This window comes from Scleropages formosus, chromosome 8, assembly GCF_900964775.1.
Source record: "Scleropages formosus chromosome 8, fSclFor1.1, whole genome shotgun sequence".
Lineage (NCBI taxonomy): Eukaryota > Metazoa > Chordata > Actinopteri > Osteoglossiformes > Osteoglossidae > Scleropages > Scleropages formosus.
In genome coordinates this window covers 6,649,180-6,668,350 of record NC_041813.1, presented here as the reverse complement: position 1 = coordinate 6,668,350, position 19,171 = coordinate 6,649,180, and the positions used below count along the sequence as shown (strand labels likewise).

Here is a 19,171-nt window from a genome sequence, read left to right as displayed (position 1 = left end):
ATATACACACTTCTTTTTTCTCCCAATTGAGACATTTAAGATTCAGTACATCACTGATTCCCCCCTCACCACATGCAACCCTTGAACCAGTTCATAACTGCAACCCTTGCCCACAAAACTTACAAAATAGAACTAAAGTGAATCCATCCAGTAATGAGCAAAATATAGTATTTGATACCTTATTCATAAGTTCAACCAAAAAGTATCAAACTCACTGTGTCCTTTTTAACCTATGTACAGGAAATTCATTTCTCCAGACTGGTACAGACATTGCATCCACACTATTTCCTAAAAAATAGGAATCATCATGTGTGACATGACTAAACCAGTTTCACTGCAATACCTCTGACAGCTTGGAGCTACGAAACACAAGAAACGGACTAAGACTTTGATTGACACTTGTGTGTCTTTACTCACATTGTGGATCCTGAAGAGGCACAAGGCCACAACGTGCGCGCACCACTTGGCTCCAGCTCCGCACGTGCAGCTGCAGGAAGTGATACGGCAGCGGTCAAACATTACGGCCACATTGTAGGCTCCCTTGGATTGGCCAGCTTGCGGTGACACCACGGTGGCGCTGAGGTGGAACCCTGCAGAGAGGAAGAGGGGAAACATATCAGCGGTCCTACCGAAACACAACCAGTAATAAAGCCCAAGCATACATTAGGTCAACCAATCCCACAGTGAGAAGAAAAAAAAAAAAAATTGCATGATGTTAGCAAAACAAAATAGATTAATAGCAACAGAATAACTGAAGAATGAGCAAAACAATGTCTAACATCAAAGAGCACATTTAAAAGGGGAGGAGGGGGGGGAAAAAAAAAAAAAAAAACTGGTCAAATAACAAGCGTAGTACTTTTTTCAGCAAACACAAGCAAGCTCCCCAGTCATGACCTTTAGAAGTACAGTACTATTCACAGACAAATTAGTATCTAATGTATGCAGTTTCACTTCAATTATTTTGTGTGTTAAATGAAAACTTTATAAAATTTCACTGTATTTCTACTGTTAAATGTATGGTAGCAGAGTTGCTCATCATTTAACTAAAATTACATATGCACATTAAACATTTGTATTTCACTGTGAATCTTTATTCAGTGGATAACATTATTTAGCAATAATAGTAGAGCTATAATAAAGGTAGAGTTCGCATCATAAGAGACAAAATCTGCCGAATTCACAGAAGCATAGTTATTTTTGTGTCATAAAATGTCCAGATATATTGTAAAAATCATGAAAGGTCCAATGCATTAGTTTTTAAACTGACTGATTTTAACATAATGGTGATCCTAACACTTGAATTCTGTTGTACACGTCCCTGTTTTCAGTTAATTTCATTTAACAGTGCATTTACACACCTATGACCTTTTGAAGAAAAAAAAAATTAACATTTCTGCAAAGCATCAGTTATGCTACAGCTTACTGACATTAGATCATAAATATATTGAAGGACATGGACTATAACTTAAATACATAACATTTACAACACTAAAACAAATGTTTTAAACGTGAAACAAACAAAACAACGTTTTAAACTAAACCGAAATACTGTTTTAATTTTAAAATTTTAAGGGAAAATATAGATACTATATACACACACCCCTCAAAAAACAAAGTAAATTTCAATAAATATCTACAACTTCTGTGTTAAATGAACAAAATCAAGTTGGTACACCAAGGTTCTACAAAAGAAAAAAACTGAAAATGATAATGGCTTCCTCTCTTTGTCTCGTCTGAGAAATTTGTAAAAGAATGTGTTTGGGTTAGAGGGTGGTGTTGCTAGGAAACCCAACAGATTTAAGGAGGAAGGACACAGGTAGACTGAAGTAATCAAGCAGTGAGTAGAATCAAAAATGCAAAACAGCAGATGGGAGATCTAGCAAGTGAAGATTTCCACTTGAAGCTGGTTCTGAACAGTCTTAGATAATAAAATGTTGCTTTGATTTAACCTAGTATGCTAAATAAGGAAGAATTCCCTCTGAGTATCTGAAAAATTCTAATTATGTGTTTGTTTATTACAAACCTAATAGGAAGATTGTTTTAATAAACCAACAGAGAATATATCTGCTGATTATTAAGTAAACAGTTGTTGCTTTGCAACAGCAGTAGAAAGTCACTTGCCATCAACACAAATGCTGCAACATGAAGATGGAAGAAAGAAAAGCAAACCTCTGGTCCAAAACAAGTGCTGTTCACTCCATTTACATTTATTCATTTAGCTGACACGTTTCTCCAAAGCGACTTACAACGTTAAGCTACTTACAATTATTTACCCACTTATACAGCTGGGTAATTTTACTGGAGCAATTCAGGGTAAGTACCTTGCTCAAGGGCACTAGAGCCGGAGGTGGAGATCAAACCTGCGACCTTTGGATGCAAAGCCAGTAGCTCTAATGACTACGCTACCAGCTGTCCTGAACTCCAAATAAACTCGCTGCTAGTACTTGTGTGGGGGAGTTTAAAGAGGTTCAGGAGAGACTAAGAGCAGGTGAGGACAGAGCCTGAGCCTTGACCCCCCCCCCCCCCGCCCCGCCGCCCAAAGTACAGGTCTTGAAATGGACAAACTCCTCTACAGCAGCCAGGAAATGAAAGACATTTTTACTCTTATGCGAGGGGGAGTGAGAGGAGGGGGCAGCCAAAGGCTTTTACCCACTGGCCGGCTGCCCGTGCTCTCCTAGGGAACCGGGGGAGACGCCACTATGCAGTACTGTGCTGCTCCGTGGGTCCAAGCTGAATGAGGCCCACCAGGGGTTGGGTGCAGTTCTTGTTCCCATCTCCGCTCACATGTCAGTTTCACCAAAACAGCTCATCCCCACCAGAAAGCAACTTGCACATCCAACATGTCCCCACCTCTACAGACAGACATACACTGGAGCAGTTCAGGTTAAGCATAGCTCTCAAGCATTAAGCTGCCAAGAACCTGGGGCTCACACCTTTTGAGATTCACCAGCAAGATGTGCAATAGGAACTTCAATTTGTTTCTCAACGCTGTTTCCAAACAGCGTTTCCACAGAACACATGGCTATGATGTATACAGCGAACAGTGTAGACTTATACAAATTAGTTTTGTGCATTTTCTACAGTACACACTGTGTGCTAATGCTGTACTGAATACTTGGACTCATTTGCCAGGTCTGTAGCCCCAGTGCTGCAAACTTCAGGCCTCTGCACAGCTTGTCCTCTTGCGCTCCTTCTCAGCATAGCTCACCACCTGAACTGTTTAGGAATATTAAAGTTCATAATCCTTTCACATCCTGGGACAATTCCTCTAAGCCTTTCATCTGGCAACACCAACAGAGCACAGCTGCCTGCTTTAAAGGGACATGCACAGCTTTTCTGTATGCTTTTATGGAAGTAAAAAATATCAAATTAAACCTTCTTACGCTGATCAAATACATTTGGCCATTTTTAAAAGCATTCCCCTGTTATACAATGATAAGTTAATAAAATAATCTAAGCTTCCACATGCATTATGGAACATGGGGGAAATCTGTTGTCAAATTAAAATGTTAAAAAATGCAAGCTAAACTAACATCACACCAGCCACTTGTGAGATAAGCAGTAATAGTGGTTACTGCAGTACATCCTCCTACAGAACAAATCTTTTTGTTCAAAGTCCAAAGCTTCAACACTGCTGCTTTCTTGAGTTAACAGATCTCCTCAAAAAGCTTTAATACACTATGAAATAAAAACACGGAACGGTCTACGTGATGTGTTGAAATGAAAATGCGTGCCAGCCTAGCAGACGCCGAGGACAAAACAAAGAATAGCGTGATAGAGGTGTCCACAAGCAACAAGTGAAAGAACACCACATTGCAAGATATTTGTTCTCAAAATCTGCTGTGCCTTCTGCCCCATGTAATGTGGTAACCATCATCAGATGGGTTCCTGAAACCTATGGGTTGACATAGCTATGCTGAGAATGTGATCACTAGCATTGGTTATGGAAAGATGCTGCTAGTCACAGCCACTACTACTGCTCCTTCTGGTGCTCAGGCCCTGGGGTGATGGGTGGTGTTCCCGTGGGTGGAATCCCCAACCCTCCCCCACAACAGTGCATGTGTAGTTCTTAGGTAATTTCCTCTGCTCCCACGCTAACATTTCTAACAGTCAAAAACTATAAAGGTCAAGCTTAGAATGATAACCACAGGCTTGGTAACCCCATCCCTGACTCAGGAAACTAAAGGACCAAAGAACCACCAGAAATAAACTATTTCTGTTAGAAGTCATTATGCTGCCATATTACTCACAAAATAAGGAGGAAATTTGTGTGCGTACACCTGATTTCTGTGACATCTCTACCTCATCAAAAAGCAGAGTTACAAACAAGATCCTGAAACTCTGATCCAACCCACCACGTTCAATACGTCAGCACACTAATCCAGCATCTTACATGGCACAAAGACCGACTACACTTAAGCATCCAAATACAAGCAATTTCAGTTAAAAACAAGTGCACACAAAAGAATGTTTACTGTTCCAAGATGCTTTGGTGAGCAAACACCACAAAACTCATAATGAGAGAACTGCCATCATCTCGACAGTATACATGCTCACCCGTCCGATACAAAAAAAAAAAAAAAAGCGGCTAAAATGCAGCCTATAGCTTAATGTACCAAAAAAGTAATAGGTTATACAGGACTGCACATCAGTTCTGGGGCCACAAACAAAAGTGATGAGTTCCACATTGTCACTGTGGTTAGAGCCCTCCCACATGCAGCTGACAAAGGTGAGTGGGCTGGTGAAGAGGAATGGCTGCTCACCAATCTGTAGTGGGTCTTTCACTGCCCTCATTCTGTAAAGCTGCTCACCACGCTGAAACTCATCAGGGCTGCCATTGGCCAGACAGGAGTACAGCCTATAGTAAGAGGGGGCGGAGGGGAGGGGAGCGAGAGAGAGAGAGAGAACAGACTTGTCAGGACATTATCTTCACAGTAACTTTAGCAGACGGGGACATCCTGTGTGAGTCACTATCAAAAACCTGATGTTCTCCTCTTAGCCTAAATCACACATGCCCTTAGCAGCTGATCTGTGCATGACTGACTCAGATTTTAAACACACACCTCTTAGAGATGACCAAAAAAAAAAAAAAAACCTCACCTGACAGAACAGACAGTAATAAGAACCAGAGCAGAGGCACCCGAGACAGTGTATAGCTGGAGAAACTCCATGCATGTACCCTGAGAATCCTCACCGGATGTCCTCCTCGTTCTCAGGGAAGCTCCAGTAGGCAATCCGCAGCTGCAGTTGCTCTGGGACAGGTGGATAGACCTTCTCCACCACTTCGAAGGGGATGTGGAATGCCACCTGTTTAGCCGACAACTCCACCAGAGGGATCACCAAGCCATCTGGACCATGGAGACAAAGATGTACTGTTAATACTATACATTCAGCACGTTAACTGTCAATATTCAGGTTTCGAAACTTTTACACAGCAAGGTTATAAAGCTTAAATTCCTGCTCGCGGGACAGGAGTGGCACAAACAGTTCCTGGGATATGAACCAGTATCCTTCTGTTCCAAACCAGTAGCCACTGGGCTACAACCTGCCTAGAGGAGAGGAAAAAGTACAAAGAAGGTCTCAGCATCCAATCTACAATAGGGATGAGTGGAAAACCATTTGTCACCAGCATGTCAGATCAACTGCACAGCCAGCACCCATGTCACAGGAAGAAGAAGGGGGGGGGGACAACACAGTGTGCATGGGTTGTTCACAGGAAGCTAAATGGATTATGCAAAATACAGAAACAATCATCATTTTAAAAGTGTCTTACTTCATGAAATATATTGTCAGCTGTGGTTGTGAAGTTGTATAGCAGTGCCATCATCCACAGTTTTGGCAGAAAGAGACAATCTTACCATTTTCTTTTGTGTTAACACTAGAGGGATCTTCCGTAACAACCTTTCCTGCCTGGGCTACCTCAATTTGGTCATTCCAGACTTTTTCCTCCTCAAGAACGTAAGTAAATCTGTGATGGAACCCATTGTGACAAGCGAACGGGCGAGGGTCAGAAACACTCATCAGCCCACTCCTTTCATCCTGTAGAGGGAGAGCATTGTGACCTTTCTCATGAAATAATTGAGGGGCCTTGTTACCCCACAAATGAAAGGAAATACAAAGTAGAGGGAAAAAAAAAAACAAGCCCCCCCATTTCCAAATCATTTTGGACAGGGCGTTCAGGAAAACCCCACATTGGACTCAAGACTGTCTGCACTCAAGCACCACTAGGTCTGTAATACCCCAAGGAACACAGCTTTCTGCACAACATCCTGTGTGGACGCTGTGCTGCTCTGAAGCCCCGCAACACTTCTGACAATACAGCAGGTACCACTACCACACGAACACAGACCACGTTGAGAAAGAGTGCCAAAGAAACAACACAGACCTTCCAAATATCTTTCAAATGCATAACCAGCATATTTCTTCAAAGGAAGTTCATCTTTAAAAATCCTGTCCTAACTCCATCTACCAAAAAACTACAAACAAGGATCTCAGCAGGAAAATTCGGGAGTGGAAATAAATATAATCCGAGAAATTAAAAACTTTCACTAAGAATCAAACCACACCTGAGCCCAGCTTCTCTTTGGCAGCATCATCTAGAGATGACATTTTGGTACGTCCATCTTATTTTTGCCAGGTGTATGGTTACCATTTAAGTCCAACTGCAGCAGTAAATGTTCTCGCACAGGTAGTCATAGAACTTAATCAGTCTGAGAGCAGCCCACTAACTGTAGGCCAGAACTTTGCAGGCTGAAGACAGCAGCATCAAGAAAGCCATGGTCAGGCAAAAAAAAGTCTACGATGCGGAGGTGGGATATCCACTCCAGTTTAGTTTAGCAATAATAGGGGAACGGCTTGTGACCCGGGCAAGACACGACCCCTCTTGGATCAGTGTGATCAACTGTGCCAGTACATAATGCAACACAGTGGTCTGCGGTCTGCTTCAGCCCCCACCCCACCCCACCCCACCCCACCCCACACACACACACACACACACACAAAGAGATGCCAAGCTGGGGGTGTTTTATCACTGCAACGCAAATCGACAGACGACTTGCACAGCAGAGGCTTTCGAGGATATGCCTGGCAATGCGGGTGGGATGGCAATCACTCTGACCTTAAGGGACCCCTCCATCTAGCTGAATCAGGATAATTTCTCTTTCCAAACAAGGACAACTCAAAATACTAAACCGAAACAAGGACCGAAAGCCCAAAAGTCCAACCATAAACATCTAATTTAAAAATTAAATGAAAGTTTGCCTTAACTTTTTAAAAATTCAATAGAAATATTCAAGGCATGTTTTATTTTGAAAGCAAGATTGGGCCTATTGCAATATTTTAAATTTGCTTTTAAAAGTCTAAATTTTAGTTTAAGCGTTTGAAAAGTGGTCTTATCTTGTATTCCCTCAGATCATGCGAGCCAACTCATTGTGTGCAGTACAAGCCGTTAGCTGTAAGAGTGGTCTTCTGATTCAGGCCCAGCTGCTAAAGATCAGAGAGATGAGGGTCTTCACCATCACTATCCTCATCGTGGACATTCGCATACGACAACTGCAGATGGGAAGGGGACTTTTAAAGGACACAACCCATAGCCAACGACTAAAAAGTATTATTTAATCAACCATACATGAAATGGAGGACCTTCAAACTAAAGCACCCCAGTAAAGATGTTCACAGGTGAAGAACTGCTTCTCATCCAAAAACTCTGTTCTGCAACAAGTCTGGGGGGGGGGGGGGGGGGGGGGGGGGAATCCAGATGAAGTTCAGAAGAAGAGAAACATGAGTGCTCAGAAAACTTGAGATTTTCAATTACTACAGGGAATTAAGGAATTGTTACATATGGATCCTTTACATATCTGCAGTATCACTGCCATATTGAACAGTTACTTGCCTTTGCAAAAAGAGGTATGTATAGCTCCACAGCTACGACATCCAAAAGGCATGGACCTGTCACATTCTATGCTTAACACAAAGCAGAAAGAAAGAAAGAAAGAAAGAAAAAAAAAAAAAAAAAAAAAAAAAAAACCCACTCCTATTATTCCTGAGGCTTCCACAGTTCATACCTCACTTAGTTACCACCAGCACCTTATCTCCTAGCCTCTCATTCCATGTCAGGGCTGTGGACCCTGTATCATTTTTTTGTCCTTGTGTAAGACCCATCAAAAATGCCTCCAGTCCCCCAGACAGTGTTTACTGTGACAGCTTCCCTCAAGAACTGATAAGTTCAAACAACTGCTATTCCACCTCATGAACATCTTTTTGTGCAGCAGCTAACAGAAAACACAGTCAGTCCCTTTGCATTAAATTTGCTTTTTTCTCCAGCTGTGTGGACCTCTAGGAATAAAATACCTGCTTAACGGTGCAAGTAATGCCAATGGGTGTGAAAGAGCTAAGCAGATAAGATTTTTGTACAGGAGCACACTCAGACACGCGTGGTTTTGGATGTGATCAGCTGAAGATTCCTGCCACAAGTACTTCAGCCCATCATTGCCAACCGTACTGGAATGAGTCGCGCCGCTTCACGGTAGAGAAGGCTGAACAAGCTCAGCAACGCTGGCTTCTGCATGCTGGCAACAGGTGCATTTTTGGTTTAAGGTAACCACCTTACAGAACTCTCCCAGACACCAACCAGAAGAGTCAACGAGTTATACTGGGCAAGCTTCAGACTACTTCAGGCAAAGGGAGGCTGATGATCATGTCAATTCAACACAAATGTTAGATACATACAAAACACGGTACTAAGGAGGAAGCTGAAAAATGCACTAGTAAGTAAAACAAGAGGGAGGGTGTTATGACAAGTACTGATATTTATTTAAAGGGGGGAGAAAAATTCATGGAACTCTTTACAGTAACTACAAAACCATTCCATGGTGTAATTAATAAAGAGAAACTTAAAATATCACAATGTACAATATAGGAAAACGCATCGAGGCCACGGTATCGTTTATTGTCCCTGGTTCCTGCAATGCAAAGAAACGGATCGATATTCTTATGAACAGAGCAGCGAAAACAGTTCTCTCAACACAGTCCAGACATTTGTTTTGAGAACACCTATGATGTATGTGTCCTAGGGGCTACAAGTGAGGCCTGAGGCCTGACCACAGGCAGTCGTGGAGAATTCAGGGCCGGCTGAAGAAAACAATCTGACGGAAGAGCCACTGCTGCAGAAGCGCGGAGAAAGGTGTCCATCCTTAAGCCCAGAGAAACCTTAATCTTCATCGGCTTCAAATGCCTGCATAAATCGGCCAGCTCAGATTGAGATCACAGCTTATGTGGGAACTCATTCAAGTGTGAATGGCCTATTAGCGGAAGCACATGAAATGAGGCAGCCCTGCCTCCCCCACCCAACACCCCAGCCTTTTAAGTATTTCAACTTGCTGCACCCTCTTCCCCCCAAAATTAGATAGCTCTAAACCAGGATTATGGTCATGTCAGGATTCAGAGACATAATGCTGCTGGTGACGGCTATAACACCACCTTTGGGTTTTTAATTAGAGCAACAAAGGCAGCAAATTCCCATGAACCCAACCAGCCAAATCAGATCTCCACCCCCCTGCCCCCAACAATTTTTGAACATATCTATGCAGTAGCCATTAACCAAGTCCCTAAGGAGTTTCTATTTAATATAAAAAAAAAAAAAAAAAAAACTGCACACAAATTCCTCCAGTTTATGTTATTATTGGACAGGGAGAGTAGAAGTGGGTACAAGGACCAGTTCATCGGAATCCAGCGTGCCAGGCAAACTTGCTGTGGGCTACTTGCAAGCTGTCTAACAGAAGATCAGAGACCAGCAGCAGGACAGAAGCAAGATGAACATTAAAGTACCTTTGAAAATACAAAGGAGGGGATGCTCACAGGGCAAAAGGGAAAATGACAAACTGAGACCAGAAGGGCATTAAACTCACTGACCTACAGTTCTACAAGAATTCAGAAAGACTGGGGCACTGCCTTCGAACATCATTTAACAGGAGCGGCCAGTAGTGTCGTTTCTACAGCTGTCGTCTTGGTGCCTTAAGGTGGTTAGCTCAAATCCCACCCCAACTGCAGTACCCTACCCAAAAGGCTGTGCGCTGCTGGTAAATCGCTGTAAATGATACTTTACCATGTTATGCACACTAAGCATCACCTAAGATTAATAACATTGAGAATGATTATTAAAAAGTAAGAATTAGGAGCTCAACTTAAAGGTCCCTGGGACTCTCACCTTTGATTTTGACTGTGGGCGAGTTGGGTCCTGCTGACTGCTTCCTCCATCCTCGCCAGTTCTGACAGAGGCTCTCCGCTTCCGAGATGAAGGAGCACAGCGAGTCCTCCTCGAAGCGGTCCGAGTCCTCGAAGGAGAACCGCTCCCCGTCCTCCCACTCGGCGAACATCAGTTCCATCACATCGGCCGGCCGCTCCTACCGAAGGCCGCAGCAGGGCGGAGGAACACTGCGCCCTGTCCGTCCGTTCTGCGGCTCACTGTCGGAGAAGTGGGACGGACGGAGTCCGTGTAGCGAACCTCACCGACGCCTGTTAGTTGGAAGGTTAATTTTTGCACATATAAAAGGTTAAAACACGAGATTCTTCTTTTAAAAAGACCAAAAAAAAAAAAGTTCACAGCGGAGCCTGACGGGTGAGGAGGGTCTCCGAACCAAACCAGCCGGGATCTTCTCGCGTCTAATCTGCCGGACAGCGGAGCTTCACAGTCGTGCGGTCCGCGTCGCACCCGACGGCCCCTCCGTGATCAGCGCTCAGCGACGAAGACATTAGAGAAAAGCGGGGGTGGGAGGTGGGGAACTCGTTATCTCCCTCCTCAGGGCAGTGCGGTTCAATGCGATACTGTTATCTGGAGGTGCTGTCTGTGTCCCGGGCGCAAGTTGAAGTTGATCTTCGCGCGCTATCACCGGCGCTGCAGCCACGAGCCGAGCGTCCCTCCGCCACGGCGCGGGACCCGAACCCGGCTCTTACTGGATGTTCATCCACCCCCAGGGTGCTGGGTGTCGCCTCCCCCCCCGGGGAGAACTGGGCGGGCAGGTTGGGGGAAACGAGACCTGTCAAACGGACGGAAAGAGGAACGGATGATTAAAAACAACAGCACAACCCAACAGAACTCGATGTGAGGATAAACACAAGAAAGAAAGAAGGAAAAAAAAAAAATGAAATTCTGACTAATCTGTTTGCCCATCCGGTCAGCAGCGTGACACCCCCTCCCCTCCCCTCCCCTCCCCTCGCCGGGTAGGTGGTGAGTGGGAGCAGACAGGGGGTACGCGCGTGGCACGCTCTTCGTACCGAGACCTGGAGCCCTCGGTTCCCGCAGCACCGTCCTTAGCCCGAAACAACAACCCTCGATGAATAGGACAGGCAGCCCGCTGCCGCCGGCATTCGTGGGCACCGGCGTCCTCGCGGCTCCTGTGACACACTGTCACTGTGTGTCACACACGACCGACGACTACGGCGCTCTGTGTGTTTTGTTGTGTTTTGCTCCCCCGCACACCGGCGACAGAGTCTGAGTCTCCGGCAGGAAGCCCTCGGTCTCCGTTCGCGTAACGTTCCACAGACCCAGCGCCAGGGGTTCGCTTCGTTAATCTGACACCTGAGGTACATCAAAGTCCATTTCCAACCCGGACCGAGTCACCCTCAGACGGCTGTCTGTCCAAACAGTCTGTGTGTAGTACGGTACACTCACTCGTATTCCCTCTTCTTCCTTTGTTTTTAAAACCCTATTTTCTCCGACCGCTCGCCGCTCCGACCCGGCTCTCGCTCCGTCCCCGTTCCGGAATCGTTCAGCGGGGTCCCGCTACCACTATGTGCCCCTCGCAGCGCCGGGAATCCCCCCGGCTTCGGCGGCCTGTCCCCCCCGCTGTGCCTCCGCTAGCTCGGGAAGATGGCTCTCGCGGACTCGGGCTTGAGCACGGGCGGACTCTCCTCCATCAGCTGATCCCCACTTCCGCCCCGCTCGTGCGCGTACGCGCGCCCTCCCCCCCTTCCGCACGAAGCAACGGCTATTTTTAATGTTACCCGACGAGCCTAATATGGCCACAGCGCAAGGAAGTGTTTTAAACGTTTAAATTTAAAAAACCACAAGATGACATCCGTTCCTGCCACTTTGAAATGTTTTTTTTTTTTTTTCAAAATTAAATAAATTAACCTTTGACCCTTAACGCCCACCCCTCTGTTGCTATGAGGTATTTTCTTTCCTTAGAGTGGCGCTGACGCGTCGACGTCGGAGGTTTATTATATTTACAACCGTAATTCACAGGAAAACTGAATGTTGCAGAAAATCTGTCCATTCATTATGTACAATATATTTGTTTTGGCACAAATTATCAAAAGAGCTTGCGTAAACCTTTAAGTATTTTAAATTACAGTGTATTGTGTATACTTAGTATAATAATATACTGTGTGTATAATAATAATGTGGTTCAAATTTAACACGTTACTTGTTAATTTGCTTTGATGTCTTTGGGGGAATCTATAAAAATCTGGTTTTTGAAGAAATTTGGAATATCTGCTGGCAAAAACCTTTGCAATGCACCTTCGGGCTTTTCGATAGGAGAATAATGAGTAACCATTTACTTTAATGCATGTTATATATTTCCATTTACACGTAGTCCTCCTTTTTGTGTCATCAGCCGGCGCAACGTATCTGCTTTACGGTATTTTTTCCGAATGGGTGTGAACTGCACGTTGTGAAATGTGAAAGCAACCCCATGAGGAGTAGTCCAGATATACTGCCCCTACACCTAGAACCTGGAGCCATTCCAAGGGTCTGTTTTAAGTCCTGTACGTGTAGTTTGGGGTGAACTGCCAGGCTGGGTTAGGGTTGGGGTTAGGGTAGGGTTACACTAGGAGGGTTAGGATTAGGGTTACACTAGGAGGGTTAGGGTTACACTCGGAGAGTTAGGGTTAGGGTTACACTCGGAGGGTTAGGGTTACACTAGGAGAGTTAGGGTTAGGGTTACACTAGGAGGGTTAGGGTTACACTAGGAGGGTTAAGGTTAGGGTTACACTAAGAGGGTTAGGGTTACACTAGGAAGGTTAGGGTTACTCTAGGAGAGTTAGGCTTACACTAGAAGGGTTAGGGTTAGGCTAACACTAGGAGGGTTAGGGTTACACTAGGAGAGTTAGGGTTACTCTAGGAGGGTTAGGGTTACACTAGGAGGGTTAGAGTTACTCTAGGAGGGTTAGGGTTAGGATTACACTCGGAGGGTTAGGGTTACACTAGGAGAGTTAAGGTTAGGGTTACTCTAGGAGGGTTAAGGTTACACTAGGAGAGTTAGGCTTACACTAGGAGGGTTAGGGTTACACTAAAAGGGTTAGGGTTACACTAGGAGGGTTAGGGTTACACTAGGAGAGTTAGGGTTAGGGTTACTCTAGGAGGGTTAGGGTTACACTAGGAGGGTTAGGGTTACTCTAGGAGAGTTAGGCTTACACTAGAAGGGTTAGGGTTACACTAGGAGGGTTAGGGTTACACTAGGAGGGCTAGGGTTAGGATTAAGGTTACACTAGGAGGGTTATGGTTACTCTAGGAGAGTTAGGCTTACACTAGAAGGGTTAGGGTTACACTAGGAGGGTTAGGGTTACACTAGGAGGGTTAAGCTTATACTAGGAGAGTTAGGGTTACACTAGGAGGGTTAGGGTTAGGCTTACACTAGGAGGGTTAGGGTTACACTAAGAAGGTTAGGGTTAGGATTAGGGTTACACTAGGAGGGCTGTCAGACTCAGACCTGAGTAGCCAGTGTGTGCATCTGGAAAGGGACAGAAAACGTAAGATGTATGCAGGTAATGTACAACATAGACCTTTTGAGGAAAGCCAAGCAAAAGCTTGGGTAATATGTTTTTCTTTCAGGCTATATAGTACAAGCATACATTGACCCAGGCAAGCTTACGTGTAGTGCTCCTGCATTTATGGATTACGGTATTCACAAAGCATGGATCAATTCTGAAACACAGCCACAGGTTAGACACCAGCATCGGAGAGGTGATGCGCGGCACTGCTCGTGCACTGTGCGGTGGGGAGCGTAGGCTCCTCAGCCAAGCAGGTTTCTCCTGTCGAATGATGAACAGCTGGCCAGCTCCGGGGGGGTCCGGGCTCTCGAAACAGCCACAACTGTGAGTCTTGAGCTCCGAAGAGCACCAGCTCCACAGTGAAGGAGAACAAACCACCTCCTCTTTTGCACTGGCTCACAGGAACATATGTGTGGCCCTTGTGTGATATCACAGAGTGCATGTCGCTTTAGTGATTGCCGAAAAGAAGTCGTAGCTAGATTTCTTGTGAAGACTAACAGTACGATCTTTCCAAACATATGGATTTCCTCTGAGAATCTCTTAAATAAATCATAAACTACGTTTACATTTATTTGTTTAGCAGAAGTTTTCCTCCGAAGTGGCATATATCTTTGAGAACAATACAAAAAGTGCATTCCTTAGAAATACCGACACAGACCTGACTGACAGATGCAGACATGTGACTCTTGAGTAAAATTTATCATTTATCACAATATGCTCCCTATACCAACCAATCAATTTCAGTAATTGCTTGTCCCAAGCAGGGTCATCGTGAGCCGGAGCCTATCCCAGAGACACTAGGTGCACACCCCGGACAGAACGGCAGTCCATGGTAGGGCCACCACTAGGTACTCAGGCACACACAGCTGGGCAAAAGTACTGGAGCAATTGTAGAGAAAGCACTTTGCCCAAAGGAACTATGGGCTGGAGGTAGGGATCAAACCAGCAACCTTCTGAGCCAAAGGCAGCCACTCTAAACACAACACCACCAGCTACCCCTTAAGTGCATATAAGTTTTTTTATTACCATTTTAAATTGAACAGAATACACATTACTGAGTACATAGGAGATCGGGGAGAAGTGAGTCCGAAACAGTTCTGAGACCCTTCTTGAACACCGAGAGACATTTGGAGTATGGAAATGCAGTTCGGAGGGAGGTCATTCCACTGCGTTGGAGCCAGAACTAAACAAAGTGATTGAACTTAAAGTCCTCTTTATAGTTTAGGGAAAAAATAATATTTAATTGGTGTGTCCAAGCTTGACACATTTTTTTGCTCCGCAGTTGTAGGACAGTCAATAAGTTTTAAGACAGCGCGACACTGCTGGGCTCTTATTCATGATGGCTTGCAACCACAGCAGCATCTCCATGTTCACTGCACCAACTATGAGTGCAACTTACTTAGAAATATCTAGAACTATTAGCCTATATTTTACACCACTCCTATGTACTTCACCATTTCTGTACCAAAAAATAGAAATTGAGATACACTGAACTGTCAGAGGGGGCGCAGTGACACAGTGGGTTGGTCCAGGGTCCTGCTCTCCGGTGGGTCTGGGGTTCGAGTCCCGCTTGGGGTGCCTTGTGACGGACTGGCGTCCCGTCCTGGGTGTGTCCCCTTACGCCCTGAGTTGTTGGGTTAGGCTCCAGTTTCCCGCGACCCTGTACGGGACAAGCGGTTCTGAAATGTGGTATTAGGCTGAAAAGTTTTCTCCCAGTAGCTCATCTGAGACAATCAGGTTAGCAGGGGTTGAGGGACAGCTCGGTCACCATGTTGGCAGTGTTACAGTGCCTTCTAACTGAACCTGTAACATCGGTTTCTTGGAGGAACCGCACACACATCGTCTGAAACCGCTTGTCCCACATGGGGTCGCGGGGAGCCGGAGCCCAACCCGGCAACACAGGGTGCAAGGCCGGAGGGGGGAGGGGACGCACCCAGGACAGGACGCCAGTCCGTCGCAAGGCACTCCAAGCGGGACTCAAACCCTAGACCCACTGGAGAGCAGGACCCGGTCAAACCCGCTGCACGACCGCGTCCCCGTTGGAGGAACGCATGCCGTTTAAACAAGCCCTCAATGGGGTCACGTGGCAGCAATCTTAATTTATGGGAAATTGTTATATACGTCCCTGGATTTGTCAGTGCTTCTTCTGTCGTCACGGTATTCCTCGAAGGTAGTTGGGGGAATAGTTAAATAACCGCTTAGGCTTGAGTTCATTAGATTAGGGTCTTACTACCAGGTTATGAAGACTTGTTATAATACGCAGAACGAATTTACCGCAGCTTTTCAAACAGTACGCGCCTCTCACAACAGCAAACTGCAGAGCAATGTGCTTTCGAGATCCGTATTTTTGAGCAACAATTAGAAGGTCCTGGATGTGATTCGTTGTCTTTTTCACTTTCTCTATAGTGGAATGTTTTTTTTTTTTTTTTCCATCCCTCCCCACCAACCTCACCCCGCTTTAAAGCATCTGCCATTGTTTTCACAGGCTGCCAATGCAAAACAGTGCACCGATCCAGGATTCAGCAGTTGCCAGTGGTCTAAATATACACCCAAAATGAATGAAATGTTTCAAAGGGCTGTTCAGAAAATGCTGTCATAAAGCCAAGGAGTTTGGAAGGAAGGCGTCTGGAATCCATGCTTGTGGCCGTTTTTCTTCCTGGAGAAGGAAAATGCGTTCTTCTTTGTCCCTCGGTCACACACTATGGGCATCATTACGCTTATATCGGGACAAATGAGGATAAAATGAACTTCTGATCACCCAGACAGCATTAGGAACAATTCATCCCGCTTATTGTTACAACCTCTCATCGGATGATATCAGTTCAAGATGACATTTAGGTCTCTCACTGTCGTACAGAGGCACTAGAGAAATACAACAGCTTTCCTGTAGGTGTGAAGAGGACGTTTTATGTAAACGGGGTCCAAGTTGAGTAGATCAGCTGTCCTCATATTTCCAGCTCTCATCCCTGCTTGGGTACCTCACTGTGGTTATCCCCTGAAATCCACAATACTTACATTTATTTACTTAGCAGATGCTTTTCTCCAAAGCGACTTCCAATGAACTCTATGTAGTGCCATCAGCCCACACACCTTATTCACCAGGGTAACTTACACCGCTACGTACACTACTTACACTGGGTCGCTCATCCATACATCAGTGGAACACACTCTCTCTCTCTCTGTCACTCACACACTATGGGGTGAACCTGAACAGCATGTCTTCGGAGTGTGGGAGGAAACCAGAGCGCCCAAAGGGAGAACATGCAAACTCCACACAGACTGAGTGGAGCTCGAACCCACGTCCTCTCTCACCATCCAGGCGCTGCGAGACAGCGGTGCTACTCGCTGTTCCGCCACGAAGCCCGTTTAGTTACTTACCATCCTGCAGAATCAGTGTTGCATGCTTTTAGGCAGGGGATCGAGAATTTTAACCTGGAGAAAATGCGGTTCTGACAGTAGATAACCAAGCGCTTCTTTTACAGCCGGGCCTTTCAAAGACAGAAGTCTCTGCACCCTCGGTTGTTTGCTGGTAAAGAGAAAGCACCTGTCTCTCCATAACCTTTGCTGAGTTTTGACATCAGAAGGTATCCTTAGTCTCTGATGGTATTCCTCTAATGTTTTTTTGCTGGGCGGTTGTTCGGTACTAAGGAGACTAAATGAAATATAATCGAAGGAATAAAATGATTCGCTAAAACCTTTTCTAAAGAACAGGTTCACCGACGCCGAGTTATTTCGCAGCCGGGACAAGCCCGGAGACCTTAACGTGTTTCAACTACAGCAAGACTGCATTACCAGCAGTACAATCCCTTCTACTGGCACCATCCTCACGTGGAAACAGTGAAAGCGTGCCTCAAAGCCAGGGTAATCAGATTCGTGGCGTGTGGCCGCACCGATTACAAACGCCGCGGCACATGAAGACAGTTGGTGTCACAGCGTGGCGCGCAGCCTGGGCTGAGACCAAAGCGCAGCTCGCAAGTTCACTGGCCCTCGGGCTGCTGCGTCCGCCCACATGGCAGCGCACCGATGGCACCGTCTCAAAGTGGAAAGGAACGTGCTCCACATTTAGAGTACGAAGCGGCGAGCCCGCAGAGAGCGCCAAAACCGCCTCTCTCCCCGCGCTAGCTATGCAGCCCGTCGGCGTCGGAGCGCTTGACAGTTTCTCTGCCGCAGAAGGGATAATCCAGTCACGGTTGAAGGCTCGGTCTTGGCGTGCCGCAAGGTGTTGCTGGAGCCTTTCCAGCAGGCCGGTCCTTTGAGAGCAGGAGAAAAGCGGGGACGAGGTCTGGATTCCAAAGCCCTTCCTCCTGCTTCCTGTCTGGGTTCTTCTAGGACCGGACGTGGAGCTGGAGGCTGAAGCAGGAGAGCGGGGGAAGACTGTTTTGGGAAGGAAGCGAACACAATCCCGAGCCGCACCCCCCCCATTGCCGGGGTGGTGGCACAGCGAGTAGCGCTGCTGTCTCACAGCGTCTGGGTGGTGCGAGAGGACGTGGGTTTGACACCCGCTCAGTCTGTGTGGAGTTTGCATGTTCTCCCCATGTCTGTGTGGGTTTCCCCTGGGTGCTCTGGTTTCCTCCCACACTCCAAAGACATGCTGTTCAGCTTCACCCATAGTGTGCGAGTGACGGAGAGCGTGTTCCACTGATGTATGGATGAGTGACCCAGTGTGGGCTCATAACACTACACAGAGTTCACTCGAAGTCGCTTTGGAGAAAAGCGTCTGCTAAATAAATACACGTGAAGGTGCCACCAACAGGAAGAGTTGCAGATGACTGGCAGAGCCTGGGTGGGCCGAGAGCACCGCGAGGGTTCTCCTGGAGCGTCTTCATCACCGTCCCGCTTCTGCTCGTGTCCAAGTATCTGTTGAGGAAACCCCATGGCAGACGCCTTTGATGTGCCGCATCGAAATAACACAGCGATACGTCTCCGGGAGCACCGTGTGGGAGCTGTCTTTACACATAATTGGGAATGAAATCTTTTCTTTCTGCTTTGCCTCCCACTTGCGCATTCGCACGAGCCCTTACCAAAGCCACCGGACACACTCAAACAGAGCGAACAAGAAGGTGGCAGAGAACAAGCCACGCAAACATTCGGAACAATACGCAAAAACTCTACATGCGTTAGTTACGGCGATGACAGGTACTCGGCGTGAGCGTAACCAGCTCCCCATTCTGGGGGCTAAAAGGGAGAGAGGCACATTTCAAAGTCTGCATCATGCCTCTTTACATAAGTCAAGAAAGATACAAAACATAAGTTACAATGAAATCAAATGCACGCACGAGATTTTAAGATGATTTACAGTATTGGCAGCACCTGTGAGAAGCGAACTGTAGCGACACCTGCTGGACAAGATGTGAACAGCAACTCCTCCCTGACTCCTCTCTATAGAAAGACAGTCCAGTGA

The 19,171-nt window shown here is 46.1% G+C and overlaps 1 protein-coding gene across 2 annotated transcripts in view; it reads right to left on the bottom strand.

The window, feature by feature from the left end:
* The window catches only part of zswim8 (zinc finger, SWIM-type containing 8), a 37,256-nt gene extending 25,288 nt beyond the window's left edge, over window positions 1-11,968 (bottom strand). For both annotated transcript variants that reach the window (XM_018724991.2, XM_018724992.2), the window contains exons 1-5: window positions 11,669-11,968; window positions 10,205-11,033; window positions 5,195-5,348; window positions 4,764-4,858; window positions 418-590 (exon numbers count right to left, since the gene is read on the bottom strand). In XM_018724991.2, the coding sequence (XP_018580507.1) occupies window positions 418-590; window positions 4,764-4,858; window positions 5,195-5,348; window positions 10,205-10,382 (600 nt within the window). In that variant the 5' untranslated portion in view covers window positions 10,383-11,033; window positions 11,669-11,968. The remainder of the gene's footprint in view (window positions 1-417; window positions 591-4,763; window positions 4,859-5,194; window positions 5,349-10,204; window positions 11,034-11,668) is intronic.
* Window positions 11,969-19,171: the final 7,203 nt, after the last annotated feature.